The sequence below is a fragment of the Rhinolophus ferrumequinum genome, chromosome 3 (assembly GCF_004115265.2).
Source record: "Rhinolophus ferrumequinum isolate MPI-CBG mRhiFer1 chromosome 3, mRhiFer1_v1.p, whole genome shotgun sequence".
Lineage (NCBI taxonomy): Eukaryota > Metazoa > Chordata > Mammalia > Chiroptera > Rhinolophidae > Rhinolophus > Rhinolophus ferrumequinum.
In genome coordinates this window covers 13,054,382-13,071,161 of record NC_046286.1, presented here as the reverse complement: position 1 = coordinate 13,071,161, position 16,780 = coordinate 13,054,382, and the positions used below count along the sequence as shown (strand labels likewise).

At 55.8% G+C, this 16,780-nt stretch overlaps 1 protein-coding gene across 4 annotated transcripts; it reads right to left on the bottom strand.

The window, feature by feature from the left end:
* Positions 1-275: 275 nt before the first annotated feature.
* VEGFA (vascular endothelial growth factor A) lies at positions 276-16,554 on the bottom strand. 4 transcript variants are annotated; one of them, XM_033096475.1, is made up of 8 exons: positions 15,442-16,554; positions 12,385-12,433; positions 9,072-9,268; positions 8,247-8,323; positions 7,851-7,880; positions 5,924-5,995; positions 4,647-4,778; positions 276-2,246 (listed from the first exon to the last, which is right to left on the bottom strand). In XM_033096475.1, exons 1-8 carry the CDS (start codon positions 15,505-15,507, stop codon positions 2,225-2,227), a joined length of 645 nt encoding a protein of 214 aa, XP_032952366.1. In that variant the 5' UTR covers positions 15,508-16,554; the 3' UTR covers positions 276-2,224. The 4 variants fall into 4 exon arrangements, with proteins under 4 accessions (XP_032952366.1, XP_032952374.1, XP_032952381.1 ...); XM_033096483.1 differs by having other exon boundaries at positions 5,942-5,995; XM_033096490.1 differs by lacking the exon at positions 5,924-5,995.
* Between the last annotated feature and the right edge of the window lie 226 nt (positions 16,555-16,780).

Here is a 16,780-nt window from a genome sequence, read left to right as displayed (position 1 = left end):
TTTCCAGAGCACTCGCCCCCTCCCCGCAACCCCCAACCCCACCACACACACACTGTATCATGGAAGAGAATGGACAGGTTCCTCAGGACCAGCCCAGACAGAATGGAAGGACTCTGGGCCCCAGCACAGTGAGGTAGGGGGCCCCATATATAACACACCTGGGATCCCTTTTCCCAGACCTAAGATAAATGCCATATTTCCCAAGGGAAGAGGGAAAGGGGGCAGGAGGAAGTCTGGAACAAGGATTCAATGGAGAAGGAGAAACCAGGAGGAGCTTTGAGATCAGAATTAAATTCTTTAATACAAAATGCTTTTTAAGATATATCTGTATTTCTTTGTTGCTGTTTAAAAATAAATATGTACTACGGAATATCTCGAAAAACTGCACTAGGGACAAAGATGTGATGTTAATATCTTTCCCACCACAATTATTATGGATAAACAGTAGCACCAATAAATAAATGATAACAAATATTAAAATTAAAAAAGGAGAAAGATTTAGTATGTAGAATTCTCTATTTTTTCTGGTTTTGTTTTTACATATAAAAAACAGAATAGCAATGTCTATTTTATCAGAATCACATATATACATAAACATATATATATATATCTATATATATATATACACAAACACAAGTTGCCAAATATATATATAGTATGTAAATGTATATTGAAACCTTATTTCAAAGGAATGTGTGGTGGGGAGCCAGGGGAAAGGGTAGGGCAGAGCTGAGTGTTAGCAAAATTAAATATCTGTTCGGGACAAGCTGATGACCGTCACCGATCAGGGAGAGAGAGATTGGAAACATGAATTTTATACACAAAGACCAGTACAAATAAGAGAGAGCGAGAGAGAGCAAGAGAGAGATACATCTCATAAATAGTTGCAATTAAATATTAACCAAGAATACTGAAAAAACCCTACTCTTTAATTAAATTAACTGCTTTAATTTCTAATTAAAAAGAGATATTAAATAAGTACCGTATATAAAACACTTTCTCTTTTCTCTGCCTCCATGGTGGGCATGTGGATCCTGCCCTGTCTCTCTGTGCCGCGGGGAGGGTTGGGTTGGGGGACGGAGGGGGGTTAACCACTCACACACACAGAGCCAGGTCTCCTGGGGGGACAGAACTAGTGGTTTCAATGGTCTGAGGACATCAGGCCCTCCTGGGCTGCACCCAGGAAGGAGAATAGGGAAAGGACCAAGGCAGGAGGCCCTTCCCTCGGACGACGAGCTGTCACCGGGCTATCCGTCTTCCACCAATGTCTCTTTTGTCTTCTCCAAGACATCTGTCAGTGGCCTCCCGGGCTTCTCGGAAGCAGGTGAGAGTAGGTAAAGGCTGCCCAGGCTCCTAAATCTTCCAAGCAGTGCCTCTGGGAGCAAGATTCCCGTGCAGCATGTGGTGGGGATCCCCAAAGCACAGAAGTGTCCTGAGGCTCCCCAAACTCCTGTTGGGAGCTAGCATCCTCGTTCCCTGTACCTGTCGTCTGTCTTTCTGTCCATTTGACTTGGGGGAGAGGCTCAGAACCAGGGCTGGGTTTGTCGGTGTTCCCAAAAGCAGGCCAAATTTGCCCCCATGCCCTGGCCTTGCATGTTCCTAGGCAAAGGAGGGGACCCTGGCCTCCCTAAGAGGGTCAAAAAGATGATGCCAGAGTCTCTCCTCCCACCCTCTTCCCTGTCGGGATCTGGGTGGGAACATGTTCCTCCCAACTCGAGTCCACAGCAGTCAAATACATCCAGTGAAGACACCAATAACATTAGCAATGTTAATTTAAAAAAAGAATATATATATTTTATATATATAAAATATATATATTTATTTTTATATATATAATATATATATATGTGTATATATATATATATATATAAACGTTATGTATGTGGGTGGGTGTGTCTATAAGAATCCCAGAAATAAAACTCTCTAATCTTCCGGGCTCGGTGATTTAGCAGCAAGAAAAATAAAATAGCGATCCAATTCCAAGGGGGACCGTGCTTGGTCACCCGCCCGGGAATGCTTCTGCCGGAGTCTCGCCTTCCGGACCCAAAGTGCTTTGCGCAAGTCTCCTCTTCCTTCATTTCAGGTTTCTGGATTAAGGATTGTTCTGTCGATGTGATGGTGGTGTGGTGGCAGCGGCGTGCTTTTTCTATCAGTCATTCTGTAGCCATCTTTCCTGGTGAGAGGTTCCCGAAACCCTGAGGGAGGCTCCTTCCTCCAGCCGGGCTCACCGCCTTGGCTTGTCACATCTGCAGGGAACGGAAAACAGAGGCCAGGTGTCAGGGCCAGGTGAGGAGACCTGGTGGTGAGGTAGGCAGCTTGCCCTTCCTGGCAGCCAGAGTCCCTGCAGCAGACAGGTCCTGCCTCAGGGAGCCTTGGGGCGAGGGAGAAAGCCACCCCTGTCCGAGGGGCCCCCCCCACCCCCGGCCTGTCTGAGCTACTGTCTGAGGAGTAGCTATGCCCAGGGCTCCCAGTCTGCTCTCTAAAGCTTACAATCTTATTGAGACAAAACAAGAACATGAGGACATCTCATCACATGCAACAAATGAGTAAGTACTAAAGAACGGTCGCTACTTGACATTTTTAAGAGCTGATGGGTGATCAGAGTTGGACCAAGTTCATCAGGAAAGGGTCCCTGCCCTGAAAGAGGTGTTTCAGCTCAGTCTCTATGGGGCTGTTTTGGGGAAGCCAGGGGAAAGAGCACAGCCAGCTGAAGGCAAGGCACTGCCCCTGGGGAAGGGAGGCTCCCAAGGGAGGGGGAGCCAGCGGGGTCTGAGGCCCCAGGAAGGTGAGGGACACAGCTCCCTTCTCCATGCCCTCTCCCCAGCCTGGGCTACAAGCCTCATCCTTCTTGAGCTTACTGGCAGCAGCTGGCCCTGGGTCCCAGGCTGCCTTTCCTTCCTAATATGCTACTTAACTCAGGGCGGGGAGAGACAAATTGGTGGCTGTGCTACTCGCACAGAAGCAGAAGAGACTCCTAGAACTTTCTCATTATGCCCCTGGCCCTGGTCTTCTGTCTTTTACCCTCCCAACTGTGAGGGGAGGGTAAAGAGCAGACCCTGCCTTTCTGAGCAGGCCCTGCCCTTCTGAGACCGTGGGAATCGGGATTCTAAGCCTCCAGGTTGAGGTACTGAACTTCCCCATACGGCCAGGTCAGGGGTGGGGGAAGGTCTCTGGAAGTCGGGGTAACTTCAATTAGTTCCCAGGTTACCTCAGACATTCCCATCCCAGAGAGTCAGTCTCTCTGCAGAATCATCTCTATAGAAACCCTAAAATGGCAAGTCCCTTACGTCCCATGAAGCCTCTGGGGGGGATGGAGACCCCTCATCCAGCCCTGGAGTTAGGCCGAGACCCCACCCCAATTCTAGTCTACACTTCCTGTCTTCACATACTGCCAAAACAGACAGAGCCCCACACCAACACCCCAAGACCTGGTCAGCGTCCTCTGAACACTCACAAGCCACAGGAACATGGTGGGTGGGAAGAGGCAGCCACACTCCAAGGACTTGGTTAATGGAGCATCTGGACAAGCCAGGGGACACCCTGGCCCTGCCTGGGGGAATCCCCATACAAGCCCCTCCTCTCTGGGTAACACTTCTGCGGGCTCAGAGGCTCCCTGCCTTTGAGGACAGGCCAAGATGGCCCAGTGCTCCTGACCTCACTCCCTGAACTCCCTCTTATATTCACTCACACAATCGATACTTCCTTGGTCCCCACTGTGGACAAGGAACAGAGATACAGATGCCTTGGAGGTGAGAATGGGAGGGGTGGGTGTCACACAGGTGAATGAAAACCAGGCCCAGGGTATGAGAAGTTCAGTCTAATGGCCCCTCCCTCCACCCGTCCTGGGGGCATCTGGAAATATGTGGGCTATTTGAGGTCGTCACCATGACTACTAGGTGTTAAAGATATTTAGTGTCCCCAGATGTTACATCTCCTACCTGCCCTAAACCAACAACAGCCAAAGCCCATGCCCTCCAGAACCCCAGTCTGAGGAGGGACTCAACCCCTGCCCCCTGTGGAGAGACACTGAGGGATGAGCAGCCCAGTGGTGTAGACTTCAGAGGGCAAGGCCCCCAATAGAGTGTTTTCACTTTGTACATCGCAGCGTCCCCCACAACGGGAAGGGCCCTCAGTATTAGTAGCAAAGGTAGTCATCACAACATCAGGACCAACAGCCAACCACGAGCAGGACCACGGGACACAACACACAGCTTGCGTCCATACCACCATATTAGGCCACGCCAGTCTACCCACTCAGGCAACCAGGGCCACCTCTGAACGGGCCCTGCCAGGCCAGGCCAGCGCCCGCCACCCACCGCAGAGGCCTTGCGAGCCAAGAAGGTAGTAGTCACCAGGCAGGCAGCTAGAAGCCGAGCAAGCAGCTGGCCCCTCTCAGGTACGTTCGTGCGCACGCGCGTGTTCTCTCTCTCTCTCTCTCTCTCTCTCTCAATCTCTCAATCTCTCTCTCTCTCTCTCTCTCTCTCTCTCTCTCTCTCTCTCTCTCTCTATCTCTCTCTCTCTCTCTCTCTCTCTCTCTCTCTCTCTCAATCTCTCAATCTCTCTCTCTCTCTCTCTCTATCTCTCTCTCTCTCTCTCCACCTCTGTGTGAAGCCCCTCTCTGACTCGCTCACCCTCTGGAAACCAACCTGCAAGTACGTTCGTTTAACTCAAGCTGCCTCGCCTTGCAACGCGAGTCTGTGTTTTTGCAGGAACATTTACACGTCTGCGGATCTTGTACAAACAAATGCTTTCTCCGCTCTGAGCAAGGCCCACAGGGACTGCAAAAAGGCAAAAGGAAAGATATCTAAGCTAGAGCGTCAGCAGAGAGAGAGAAAAAAAACCCATGCAACATCCCCTAACGTGTGCACAGCGGCACCCCCACCCGGCTCGTGGGCCCCCACATCCTTCCACACCCTGGAAAGAACCAAGTGCTACAGCAGAAGACAGAGAGAGCGGCGGAAAGAGGCAGCAATGGCTAGGAAGCCTGCCCGCAGGAAGAGGCGGACACAGACGGGCAGAGAGTGCAAGGAAAGGGCTGCAGTAAGGGGCAACGTGGTTCCATGGGGACAAGTGCAAGTCTCAGGCCACAGGGCCCCAACAGCTACTGTCCCCAAAAGAGTACACCTTGACTCTTCACCTGATGGAGACGGCAATTGGGGGCCACCTTCTCCCTGTGCAAGGAGGGCTCGTGCCCAGGCTCTGCCACCAGAGGTGGGCTGAAATAGAGTGTGACAGCGGGCTGGGCCCAGAGGCAGTGTCCACAGGCCAGGCCACTGGCGGCCAAAGGGCCCCGAGCAGGGTCCACCACAGCCTCCAATCCAGAGGAAGCAGCTGCCCTACAGGGAGGCTTCTGTGTGTGTCATGGTTGGGCTGGACTAGGGGACTCCCCTCCAGAGGCCCTAAGTCCATAAGAGGGGCTGCCAAATGGTGCTTGAACCCACCCAACCTCCTCCTCCAGCAACAACAAGCTGCCTCAGGTCATTCAAGCCCCTTCCTCACACCTGGTCTGCCCTCCTCACCACCCTCAGCTTCCAGACAAGCGCAGAAGCCTAGAGCAGTGGAAGCCAGTTGGGTAAGCAGGTACCATTGGCGGGCACCTGTGCCAACATGGGCCCGTCACCAGTGCCCAGTGGGTGAGAGAAAGGTAGTGCCCAGCCAAGCCAGAGCCCCCTCCGTGATTCCTCTTGGCCCCCTCTGCCCACCCACCCAGCCCAACCTTGGACCAGCAACGCCGCCACCAAATCTACCCATTGGTGCCAATTAGTGGAGTGAGAGTGAGAGAGAGACACTGGGGCAGTGGGGAGGATGAGAGCCAGGGAGGGAGAAAGGGAGGGAGGGAGGAGGGTTAAGGGGTCCTATGGGCAGGAGTTAGATTGGGGGCCCTGGTTAGGCTCCAGGGAATGAGAGCAGCGGCACCACATACACGCTCCAGGATTTATACCGGGATTTCTTGCGCTTTCTTTTTTGCCCCTTTCCCTTGCCTCGAACTGATTTTCTGGAAAATAAAAAAACAGAGCCAGAGAGAGAGGGGGCAGGGGAGAGGAAAAGCAGCAGTGAGGAAGGCAGGATACAGGATACGCTCAGGGGACTGAAGGCAGGTGGGCTCCAGGAAAGAGCTTGCACACACGTGGGTTGGGGCAGCAGGCACTCGATGGCTCCTTCTTCTCACTTTGGCCACCCTGGGGCGGCAAACCCAGCCCCCAACAAGGCTTTGGGTAGAGAGCAGAGGTTGGGTGGAGGACACAGGCTCCAAAGGGCCCCATGCTCAATGGTGTCTCCTGGTCCCAGGCATGGGGCAAAGCACCATGTACAAGACTGACCCTGAAGGTCAGGGGGGCTATAAAAGGTAGGCCAGAGTTTGGGGATTCGGTCAGAGACCTGACATGATTGGGGGAACGGATGGCGGGTAAGGGTACCAAGGCTGTGCTTCTGTCTTCACCTCTAAATGCAATAACAAGGGGCCCTGCCTCTGCAAATATGAGAAAGCAGCTCCACTTGGGGGCTGGCACAAAACCAAGGGCAGTACATAGAAATCACCTGCCTGCCCAGCCATAACCTGAGTTGAGAGGTGGGGCTGGATGTCCTCAGAGCCCCAGGCAGGCTGGCAGGAGGGTGGGGTGGGCATTAAGGAGGCATGGAGAGGAGTGGCCTGGGCGGCACTTGGCAGGGAGCTCTCTCCCCAGCCTGTCAAAGCCTGCTGCACCATCTCACCAGACTCTCTTCGGAGCCCAGGCGAGCCCCCCACGATCCCTGTGGGCAAAGCAGGCATTTGGGGAATAGGCAAGGGGGGCAGGCTGAAGCCTGTCCACCTCAAGAGAACCAGTACTCTCCACACCTGCCAGGCCCAAGAGAACGCTCTTCAGAATGTCTGCCACAGGGGAAGAAAGAGAGGGCAAGGGATCAAGGTGAGAGGCAAGTCTGTTCCCTCTTGTTGGGAGAAAGTGCTGGAAGGAGGAAGGTCTTCACTCACACACACACACACACACACACACAGACGCCTTCCCCCTCTCCCTGTGTGTGTGTGTGTGTGTGTGTGTGTGTGTGTGTGTACAGGCACACACGCTTACTCTCCCAAATCACTGCTGCTAGCCCAGCAATCCTGGAAGTTGGGGACTCAGGGAAGAGGCAAGGGGTTGAGGCCTAGGGGGCTTCAATGTGCCCAGAACACTGGGGGCAGACAGGATGGTGGGGGTGGGGAGAGGAAAGGGCAGACGTGCTCTCTCTCAGTCTCTTTTCCTGTAGACTCCCTACCCCCGACCTTGCCCCCTCTCATCCCTGCTCCATCCTGACTCGACCCTCCATACTGAGTAACAGGAAGCCTCAAAAAATGACCAACATTCCACTCTTTCTCCCTGGCCAAGAGGACTGAGAGTCCCAGGCCTCATTCACTCCTACAGGAGGGCACCAAGAAAACACCCCAGCTGGCCCCAAATCCAAATGCACCAACACAGAGCCACCGTAAGAGGCCGTTTCGTCGACCACACAAGAGCTCTGCCAGCCCCTCCCTCTCCCTGCTATGGGTGATGGGAGGCCAAAGCAAGCCAGGGAGCCAATGTCCACCCTGCCCCTCAATACACCAAAACTTCAAGTCCTGGCCAGGAATGACCTCGAGACCTGGAGCACGTCGTCTCTCCCAAAGGAAGCTCCAGGTTCCAGGCTGGGTTTTGTCACTAATTCTGAAGCCATACTCCTGGAGTTTGCTCCATCCCACTGCTGCCACCACATGTCTTCATGAGACCAACTCCCTAACCCAGTGAAGCCATCAGACCCCCTGAGAGAGGAAGCCAAGAGCCCCAAACCAAGAAAATCGACCAAGGAAAAGGAGAAGAACTAAAGTCATATCCACTTACTTTTCTTGCCTTGCTCTATCTTTCTTTGGTCTGCAGTGGGTAGAGAAAAAGAAAAGAACAAAACAGAGAGGGGTTCAGATGGTGATGATAATAATAATAAAAACTTAACATAGTATTTATGATACATCAATACAGTTTTAATCTCTTTACATATAACTCCCTTGATCCTTATAACAAGGCTATAAGGTACATACTATTATTGCACCCACTTTACAGATATGGAAGCTGAGGCACACTGAAGTAACATCCAAATGCCCAATGTGTAATGTGTAATGCCCAAGATTATACACTTGGAAGGTGAAAACGGGCTAACAAATGGAATACGCTTAACCCTGACACAGAGCAGACACCCTGCCACGGTTTGCTGAACGAATGAATCCGTGACTCGATACTCACCTGCATTCACATTTGTTGTGCTGTAGGAAGCTCATCTCTCCTATGTGCTGGAGTTTGTGAAGTCTGATCCGCATAATCTAGAGGAAAAGGAAGCAGATCACAGAGGTTAGTGACCCAGCCAGCCATACCCACATGGGACACCCCTGTGGCTCTTGCCACGCAGCACCCAGGGGTTCTACAGAGCAGGGATGGGTGGTGGAGGTAGGGGGACCAGAGGCTGTACCAGAAAGTGCCTCAGGCCCATCCCAACTCCCCCAGCCCTGCTGACCTCAAGGAGCCCCTGCTCCTCTTGAGGGCAGACATGGCTACAAGGGTTGGCCAGGCTGGGAATTCAGGTCCTGGATTCTCACCACTCCCCACCCCTCCCCTCCTTTTATCCCCTAGAGGCTCAGCCTGATCCCTAGCAGGAACCCAAGAGCCCCTCCCTCCCACAGGTTCTCAAAGCTGCCTCCCTCCCACCCTGTCCAGGCTGAGATGGACCCTGTCACCAGGCAGCACCAAACAACTGGCTTTTCAATTCTCCACAGATCACTCTCATCCAGCTTCCCAAACAGAGCCCCAAAGAGGGAGGGAGGATGAAACACGAACACACTGCTATAACAGGTGTCACCCTCCTCCTGAGTCCAGGACAAAAAAGGTCAGGGAGGAGGAAGAGGTGGTCGGGGCTCGTTGGAAACCTGGACTGGGAAATGCAGGCATATTTTTCCCCAAAGAGGCAAGACCCTTCGCACCTCCGCCTGACGAACTCAGGCCCAGGAGCCGGGCAAGGCGAGTCCGGCTCCTCCTCCCAAGTGTCCCCCTGACCCATGCCCCACGGGCACCCACCTGCATAGTGATGTTGAACTCCTCAGTGGGCACACACTCCAGGCCCTCGTCGTTGCAGCAGCCCCCACACCGCATGAGGGGCACACAGGACGGCTTAAAGATGTACTCAATCTCATCGGGGTACTCCTGGAAGATGTCCACCAGGGTCTCGATTGGACGGCAATAGCTGCGCTGGTAGACATCCATAAACTTCACCACTGCATGGGACGGGGTGACACATGAGCCCGGCAGGTCACACAAAAGATGGCCAGCCCCTATCTCCACCAGCTTAGGAAGTTCACTCCTCAGGGTTTCTGTGAGAGACACCCACTGTAGGGCAAGTCCTTCCATAAACCTCCTCAAGTCCCTCCAACTATGGTTGAAGTCCTTCCCTAAGGTTTCCACGGTCAACACGGATGAAGGCCTGTTTTTACGCCAAAGATCACATGATATTGCCAGGTTCCAAGGGTGATGGCCTGCCATATCTGATCCCCTGCCTCACCGTGACGGCCGAGCCAATTCCTGGGTCAACGTTGATGCCAAAGGACAGTTTGAGTGGGAGTATACCCGCTGGGGGTGCTCTCAGCTTCCCATGAGAGGAGAAACAGCTAGCTTGGCCAACCTACTTCCCATTTCCTTACAACCTCTCCACAGCCACTGCCGTACTCTACCAACCGACCAACAATCATTTAACGCGTACTTATTACTGTGTATGGTAGTCCATAGTGGGCATCTCAAACAATGCTCCGTACATGGTACTAGGAGGTTTTAGTAGGACGCTCATTTTACAAATGGGGAACGGGGGGTTCAGAAAGGCTGAGTAACTTTGCCCCAAGTCCATATTTCCAGTAAGTGGTAGAGTTAAAACCGGCTCGGACGTCAAAGCCTTTCTTAGCTGACATCATGTGAAAACAGACGGGAAGCTTCAGGGGGCACTTTGCCACCTGCCAGACCCCTGCCCAGACATGGGCTGAGGGGGTAGTGGGCACCGGCACAGTGAATGGGGCGGCTTGGGATCAGCAGGTGGCAGTGGGCGGGCACACTGAGCAGGCCCTGCCAGCCACCGATAACCCCGCCCAAGAGGGCAAACTGCTTGCATCATGGAAAAAACGGTGCTGCCATTGCAGCCACAGAGCATTTCTAGAAGCTGATCTGGAGGGAGACCAGGGCAAAGACAGCTTCCCAGGCTGGCCACAGAGCCTGAGGTGCATTGGAGCATGAAGGGGTAATTCTGGGCCACAGGGGCGGGCCCTTGAGAATAAATAAACTCAGGACTCCCTCTGGAATGAGTACTCCAAATTGTGGCCCAGCCTGTCACTCACCATCACACCCTCCCCGCCCCCCCGCCTGCCCTCACATAGCAATCCTGTCCCTAAAATGAGTCTCCCCTACACAGGAGGTAAGAAGCAGCACCCAGCCAGAGAGGAGGCTGGGCTCTAGCCAGGACTTGGTGTGACCTTGAGTCAGTTCCTCCTTCTCTGTGCCTCAGACTCTGTACATCTGTGTAAGTGAGTTGGGCTGAGCTCTCAAGACACTGAAACAGAGGCTAAAATGTGGAGTTTTGTCTTCCATTTCTAGCCTGAGAACAAGCTCCCTTTTCTCAGCCCAGGTGACACAAGGTTTGGAACCTCACCAAGGCTGCCTTTCCCCAGAGACTGTAGCTGAGCTTCCCCTTCCTCCTCCCTCCAAGGAGCAAAGGAAAAGGAGCCTAGGATTGTGTACACAATAGGTGAATTAAGAAGAATTTAGAGAGTTGAGGGGAAGCGGGCAGGGGGTGAAGGCGGTGAGGAGGCCACAAGTGTGAAAACAGAAATAGTCGGGATCCCCAAGCCAGTCTCTGGCCTTGCTTGAGGTGTCTACTTCTCCCGTCCAGGCAACAGCACAGAATTCTTCTCTACCCCCCAAAAGGGTTAAGGTGAAGCATAGTCAAAAAAGAGTACCAACACGACCAGGGATCTGAAGAAGTCCTTTTCTAAGCCAAGTCTATCTTGAAGAAGATGACTAATCAAGACTTCTTGACCTGACACTTCGTCATGGTTGAGGACAGAGGTGGCCCAGGCTTCAGGGCCACAGGCCCCACCCAGGATAGGATAGCAGAAAAGTCTGGCCTGGGCCATGGTGGCTGATAGCTGAGGGTAAAAAGATCCTGGAAGAAAATTCCTTGGAAAAGCTCCCTGGAATTCCCAAGGCCCGTAGGTGGGGAAGGGGGCAAATTCAGACAGCCTTCACACCCCAGCCACTGCCTCCAAAGAAAGCCACCCTGCTTTTGCACAGGGTGTGGACACACAGACACTCCAACATCAGACTTCCATGGTATTCCTTAATTCTGAAGACAACCTTTTCTCCAACAAAGACTATTTGTCTTGCCTCTCCCAGGCCATAGAGACCACTGGGAACTGGTGGCCTGTCAGTGGCACAGGCTGTGAAGTGGCCGGGAAGCCAGGCCCTGGGCCAAGGAAAGGGTTTCTGAGCCAGGAAAGAGGCAGAACCGGCCTGGGAGTGCAAACACAGCCCTGGCCACTACCCTAAGCCCACTGGATTTAGGTCAGGGAAGCTCGCCTGGAGGAATACCCCAGGGCCTTCCCTCCACAGAGGTGGGGAGCTGTAGGGGGTGGCATCAGGCACTCCTTTCACATTCAGTAGTGGGGAGAGCCTGGGCGTCCCTAGAGAAATGGCAAGCTCCCTACTTCAAACCGCAGGGAACAAAAGACAGACCGACTAGGCTTGGACAGGGGGGCGGGGCGCCTAGAAGCTACAGCCAGCCCTCTGCTGGCCCAGGAGGGAAGTTCACAGCACCCAAACCTCCTCCACCCGGAGGGCAGCGGGAGGCTGCAGGGCTTCCTCTCTCCATCCCCAAAGGAATGCACACTGGGGAACGGGGTCCCATGAGTTTGGGCCTCTGCACCTCCAGCTCATACACAACCAGCTCTCTGGGTGGCAAGGGTCACAGCCCCTTTCCACATAGGCCCCGAAGGTGGAACATGGCTGGGTTGGAAGTGACAAGGAATAACTATCCTCCCCTGGGGACAAGGGACACCTCCCTCAACATCTGGGATCCTTGAACACTGTTTGTCTTCCTGGTCTGTGCTCACAGTTCCCTCTCCAAAGAAAACTTTACTGGAAAGAGCAGGAGAAAAAGGCCATAAGTCCTATTCCTAGCAGAGGCCTGAGTAGGAAAGGAAGTCCCCCAGAATGAAGGGTTAATATCGTCCTTTCCCAGTCCCTGAATTCCTGGGCCCCAGTTCCTTCCCCCCACCTGAAAAGAAGTAATTAGGCCTCCTCACCCAACCCACAGGAGGCAAAGGGACCCCCATCCAAGAGCCAGGGGACTCACCTTGGTGGGCTTTCTGCTCTCCTTCTGCCATGGGCGCAGCCTGGGACCACTGAAGACAAAACAAAAGAATGAGGCATGGGCATGAGCAGGGACACACAAGCCACCCTGCCCCCGCTCCCTCCCTGGCCCTCCCAGCCCACAGCCTCTGGCTTTGCCAAGCCTTCTGAGAGGAGCTGGGCAGCACCGTGGACTCCCCACAGCACAGAGCCCACCCACCACCCTTGACCTGCTCCAACTCGGAAGCCCAAGATGAAGACTGACCAGACACTGAGGAGTGAGAGGCTCAAAACGCAGTAGGAATACTCCAGAATGCTCCACTGCCCAGGTCCCCGCCCCTACCCCACATTTCCCTCTCTCGGCTCTCACTGGCCCATTGCTGACCTAAGGTAAGTGAATCCTCTCAGCCACCCTGATTCCCTGGTCCAAAGCCACCGGTAAGTATTAAGGTCAAACAGGAGGACAAATTTGGACTGGGGCAGGAAGGAAGGACTGGGGGCGAGAAAACAACATGGTGACCTTCTCCTGCTGACATGACAAATACCAGGGTGAGCTGGTGCTGGGAAGGGAGGGGGTGCAGATGACCGAAGGGCACCACCCTCCCCCATCCAAACTCTTCAGCTCCCAGGAATAGTCGGCAAACCCACAGGTTGCCTGAAAGGTAAAATCTGGAAGCCCTGGAAGCCCCGGGGGAGGGGAAGCCCCATTTCTCCCCATGTACAAATCTAGCCAGGGCTTGAACATAATTCCAAAGCCTCAAGCTTCACACTCCTACTTCGCTCCCTGGTTTCTTCTCCCTCCCAGAATGAAGGGGTCCCCAAGTCCCTCACCTGGGCACCTTCCTCAAATGCAACCAGGAAAGTCTTTTATGCCCTAGCACTGCCCAACCCCTAGGGGGCCCCCTTCACTATCTAGGCGGGAGGCCTCCCCCAACCCTCCCCACCCCCACCAGATCATTCCTCCCCTCCCCAGAAGCTGTGAAGGTCAACAAGCCCAACCATGTGGACCTGACAGCACCAGGCAAAGGCTTCTCCCAGCCGGTCCAGAGGATCTCCAGCTCTCACTAACTGCCCACCCCACCTGCCCCTCTTCAAGGGCAGATCCAGAGCAGCAGAGGTGCCCTCTAGCCCATAGAACTGCAGACCCTCTCAGAGGGAGTCTCACAGTCTGGATCTCTTGCCTTTCACACACTCCCAATGCACCCCAGATCCCCCAGCCTTGCCCCCAGGGCCAAGGTCAGATAACAGTTTCCAGACTCCCAGCTGGATAGCCTCCAACTGCAGCCTCCCTCAGGGGCCCCCCAGAGTCTCCCCTCAGCCCCTCACCCATCCCCAGGACACCCCCTGGCTTCCTTCTACCAACATTTTCTGTATGCTCTCCACTCCTCCTGGGCCCCAACAAGGAAAAGGGGATAGAAACTTCCCCTCCAAGGCCAGGGGGCACAGGGAGGAGCGCTTCTGGGCAGGGAGGGGCCAGGTGCCCTTCTCTGGGGGCCTCTGAAGGTCACACTGTGGCCAGTCCGCCACTCTCCCCCCTTCCCCCACCAACTTGGAGGCCCAGAGCCAAGGCCTTTGTGCCAGGGTCTGAGGAACTTTGGGTGGCAGCAGGGACCCCAGCCCATTTCTGCCTCTCTCCAAGGGGACTCTGGCTGAGGGAAGGTGTAAGAAGAAGGGTGGAAAAATGACCTCTTTAGCTGGCTTTGAGAAGCAAGTTGGGTGGGCAAGTTTGGAGTTCCAAAAAACCACCTGCTCCTGCTCCAATGTCCCATTTTACCAGGACAAAGTGTGTTTGCAAGGCTGGCAGGAGCTCCTTCCAAAGATTCAGAAAAGGCTAGTCCTACACTGCCTGTCACAGCAAATTTCAAACCATTGTTACAAAAAGTGCAAAGTGGGGTAATGACACTCTTTAAACCTTCCCTTGGCCCACCCTCATAAAAGCTAAAGAGCAGCTCACTCGGAAGTGTGGGGGAAGGGAGGGAAGCTGACTGTCACCAAGTCCGGACTTGAGGTACAGTCTCAACAAAGCACCCGAGTGGGCCCTGGCACCCTGACTCTGACAGAAACCATCCTTTCCCTGGACTCTGGGGCCGGAGAGAGATTAGATGGGTCTTCTCAGCAGAAGGGAGTAAAAACTAAAGGGGTGGCAGGGGCTTCTCTCCACGCTAGTGAGGAATTGGGCAAGGGGCCTTAGGAAATTCATCCTAGCATAGGAGGGGGTTAGGGGCTAGGGACAGCGGGAAGGGACAGGGTTCTCTGGGTCCTCTGGCCGGGGCTAGCTCAAGAGGTCACCTTCCCGCGGAGGGCTGGCGGGGGGAGGGGCGCCGCTCGCCGCCCCGGCTCCCCATTCGGGCCGCGGCGGCTCGGGGAACACGCGGCCGGCCAAGCCCGGGCTGATGTAATCGGCTCCGCGCCGCGCGCGCCCGGCCGGGCGGGGGAGGGCGGGCACGGAGCGGGACGCGAGCGAGGACGAGCGGGGGTGGCGCCGCGCAGGTGGCCTGACGGAGAGGGGGGTCCCCGCAGCAATCCACCCCAAAACTTTTCCCAAACTCGAGGAGAGGGCCGAAGAGATCGAGTGGCAGTGACAGCAAGCCCCCTCTCGCGCCTGCGCCCTGCCCCCTCTACGCTCTCAGCCCTCCCTCGGTCCAAGGTCCGAGCACCCCCCTGCCCGCTGGGCTCCGGCTCCCGCCCCCGCTGCCCGGACTTCCAGTTCTTCGGGGACCAGCGGCCGGGAGCAAACTTCAGCAGCCGGCGGCAGCGCAAGCCCAGCCCCCTCGGCCTCCTCCTGCGGCTCCCGCCCTCCGCTGGTCGGCCCAGATCGTACGTGCGGTGACTCTGGTGGGTGGGCAGGGCCCGCGTGGGCGGTGAGACTCTATCCCGGTGCCCTCCCACCTAGCGCGCGCCCCCTCCCCCTACACGTACGAGAATACACGGGAAAGCCGCGCGCCCGGTGCCGAAAGACCCGCGTGGGGCACGGAGCCCCCACGCGCGCGCTCGCACGCACGTCCCCAGCCGGGAGAGGACTCGCAGCGGCCCGCAGCGCCAGGCGGGCACGGCCGTTTACCTTGGCATGGTGGAGGTAGAGCAGCAAGGCAAGGGTCCAATGCACCCAAGAGAGCAGAAAGTTCATGGTTTCGGAGGCCCGGCCGGGGCCGGCGCGGCTCGCGCTCCCTCTCCGGCTCGGGCTGCGGGGCGGCCCGCTCTCCTCCACGCCTAGGCGGGTTCCTCTTCTTCCCCGAGCCGAGGCCCGGGCCAGGGCCTGGGGCGCGCGCGCGGCTGGAACACTGTCTGCGCACACAGCCGCCTCACCCGTCCATGAGCCCGGCTTCCGAGCGCCGAGTCGCCACCGTGGCCCCCTCTCCTCTTCCTTCTCTTCTTCCTCCTCCCCCTCCTCGGATTGCGGCTCCTCCCGGCCCGAGCTAGCACTTCTCCCGGTTCCGCTCTGATCAGCTGCCCCGACGCGGACCACGGCTCCTCCGGAGCGAGAACAGCCCAGAAGTTGGACTAAAAGTTTCAGTGCAATGCCGCGAGCCCCGACCCCCTCCACCCCGCCTCCGGACGTGGGCTCCGGCTCCTTCCCGCGGCTCGCCGCCGCGTCCCCCGTCGGCCGCCGGCCACCGAGGAGGTGGGCGCTGGGGCCGGGGGCGGTGTCTGTCTGTCTGTCCGTCAGCGCTGCTGGTCCGATGCGGGATCCGGAGAGGGAGGGCTCACGCCGCGCTCTGGCGGTCACCCCCAAAAGCAGGTCACTCACTTTACCCCGGTCCCTCTCGTAGCTCACTCGCCCGCGCGCGCTCTCTGACCCCGTCTCTCTCTCTTCCTCGACTTCTCTCCGGAGCTCTTGCTACCTCTTTCTTCTTTCTGCTGGTTTCCAAAATCCGGAGTGATTTGGGGGAGTAAAGGAACAATCTCCCCAAATGGTCAGCCCGATTTAAGCGGGGAATGGGAAGCAAAAATAAATTAAAACGGAAAAGAATACGGTTTTTAAAAATGTTTAAGAAAAAAGGAGGGTAAACCGTAGATAAATGATATCAAATTCCAGTGCGGAGACCCCTGGCTGGTGACTCCGCGGGTTCGTCCGTCTCGCTGCTGCGTCTTCCGACTGAGCGCTGCTGCCGCCTGCTTCACTCGCCCCCCGAGCCGCGGCCTCCCCGCAGCCCGGCTGCCCCAAGCTTCTGCGCTTCTCACCGCTACCAGCCGCCTAGATAAAGGCCTGCTGGTTGGGTCCCCGCCCTCCCGGACCCCGCCTCTGACACGCCCCCGAGGAGGAAACAGACCCCTCCGCCTCCAGCCGCTCCACGCTCAGCCAGGTCCGTTGGCACTGCCTTCGCCTGGGGACACCTAGTAAATCCTAGTCTCCCCCACCCACCCCAGTGAAGAGAAAGCTTGACACCCACCAAGCTTCA

What these genes read in the sequence shown, in the direction of transcription:
- VEGFA (XM_033096475.1), bottom strand. Translation starts at nt 15,507, where the DNA reads ATGAACTTTCTGCTCTCTTGGGTGCATTGGACCCTTGCCTTGCTGCTC. An exon ending in TCTACCTCCACCATGCCAAG is followed by an intron (nt 12,434 to 15,441) that starts GTAAACGGCCGT and finishes TTTTGTCTTCAG; the next exon opens with TGGTCCCAGGCTGCGCCCAT. An exon ending in AGTTCAACATCACTATGCAG is followed by an intron (nt 8,324 to 9,071) that starts GTGGGTGCCCGT and finishes CTTTTCCTCTAG; the next exon opens with ATTATGCGGATCAGACTTCA.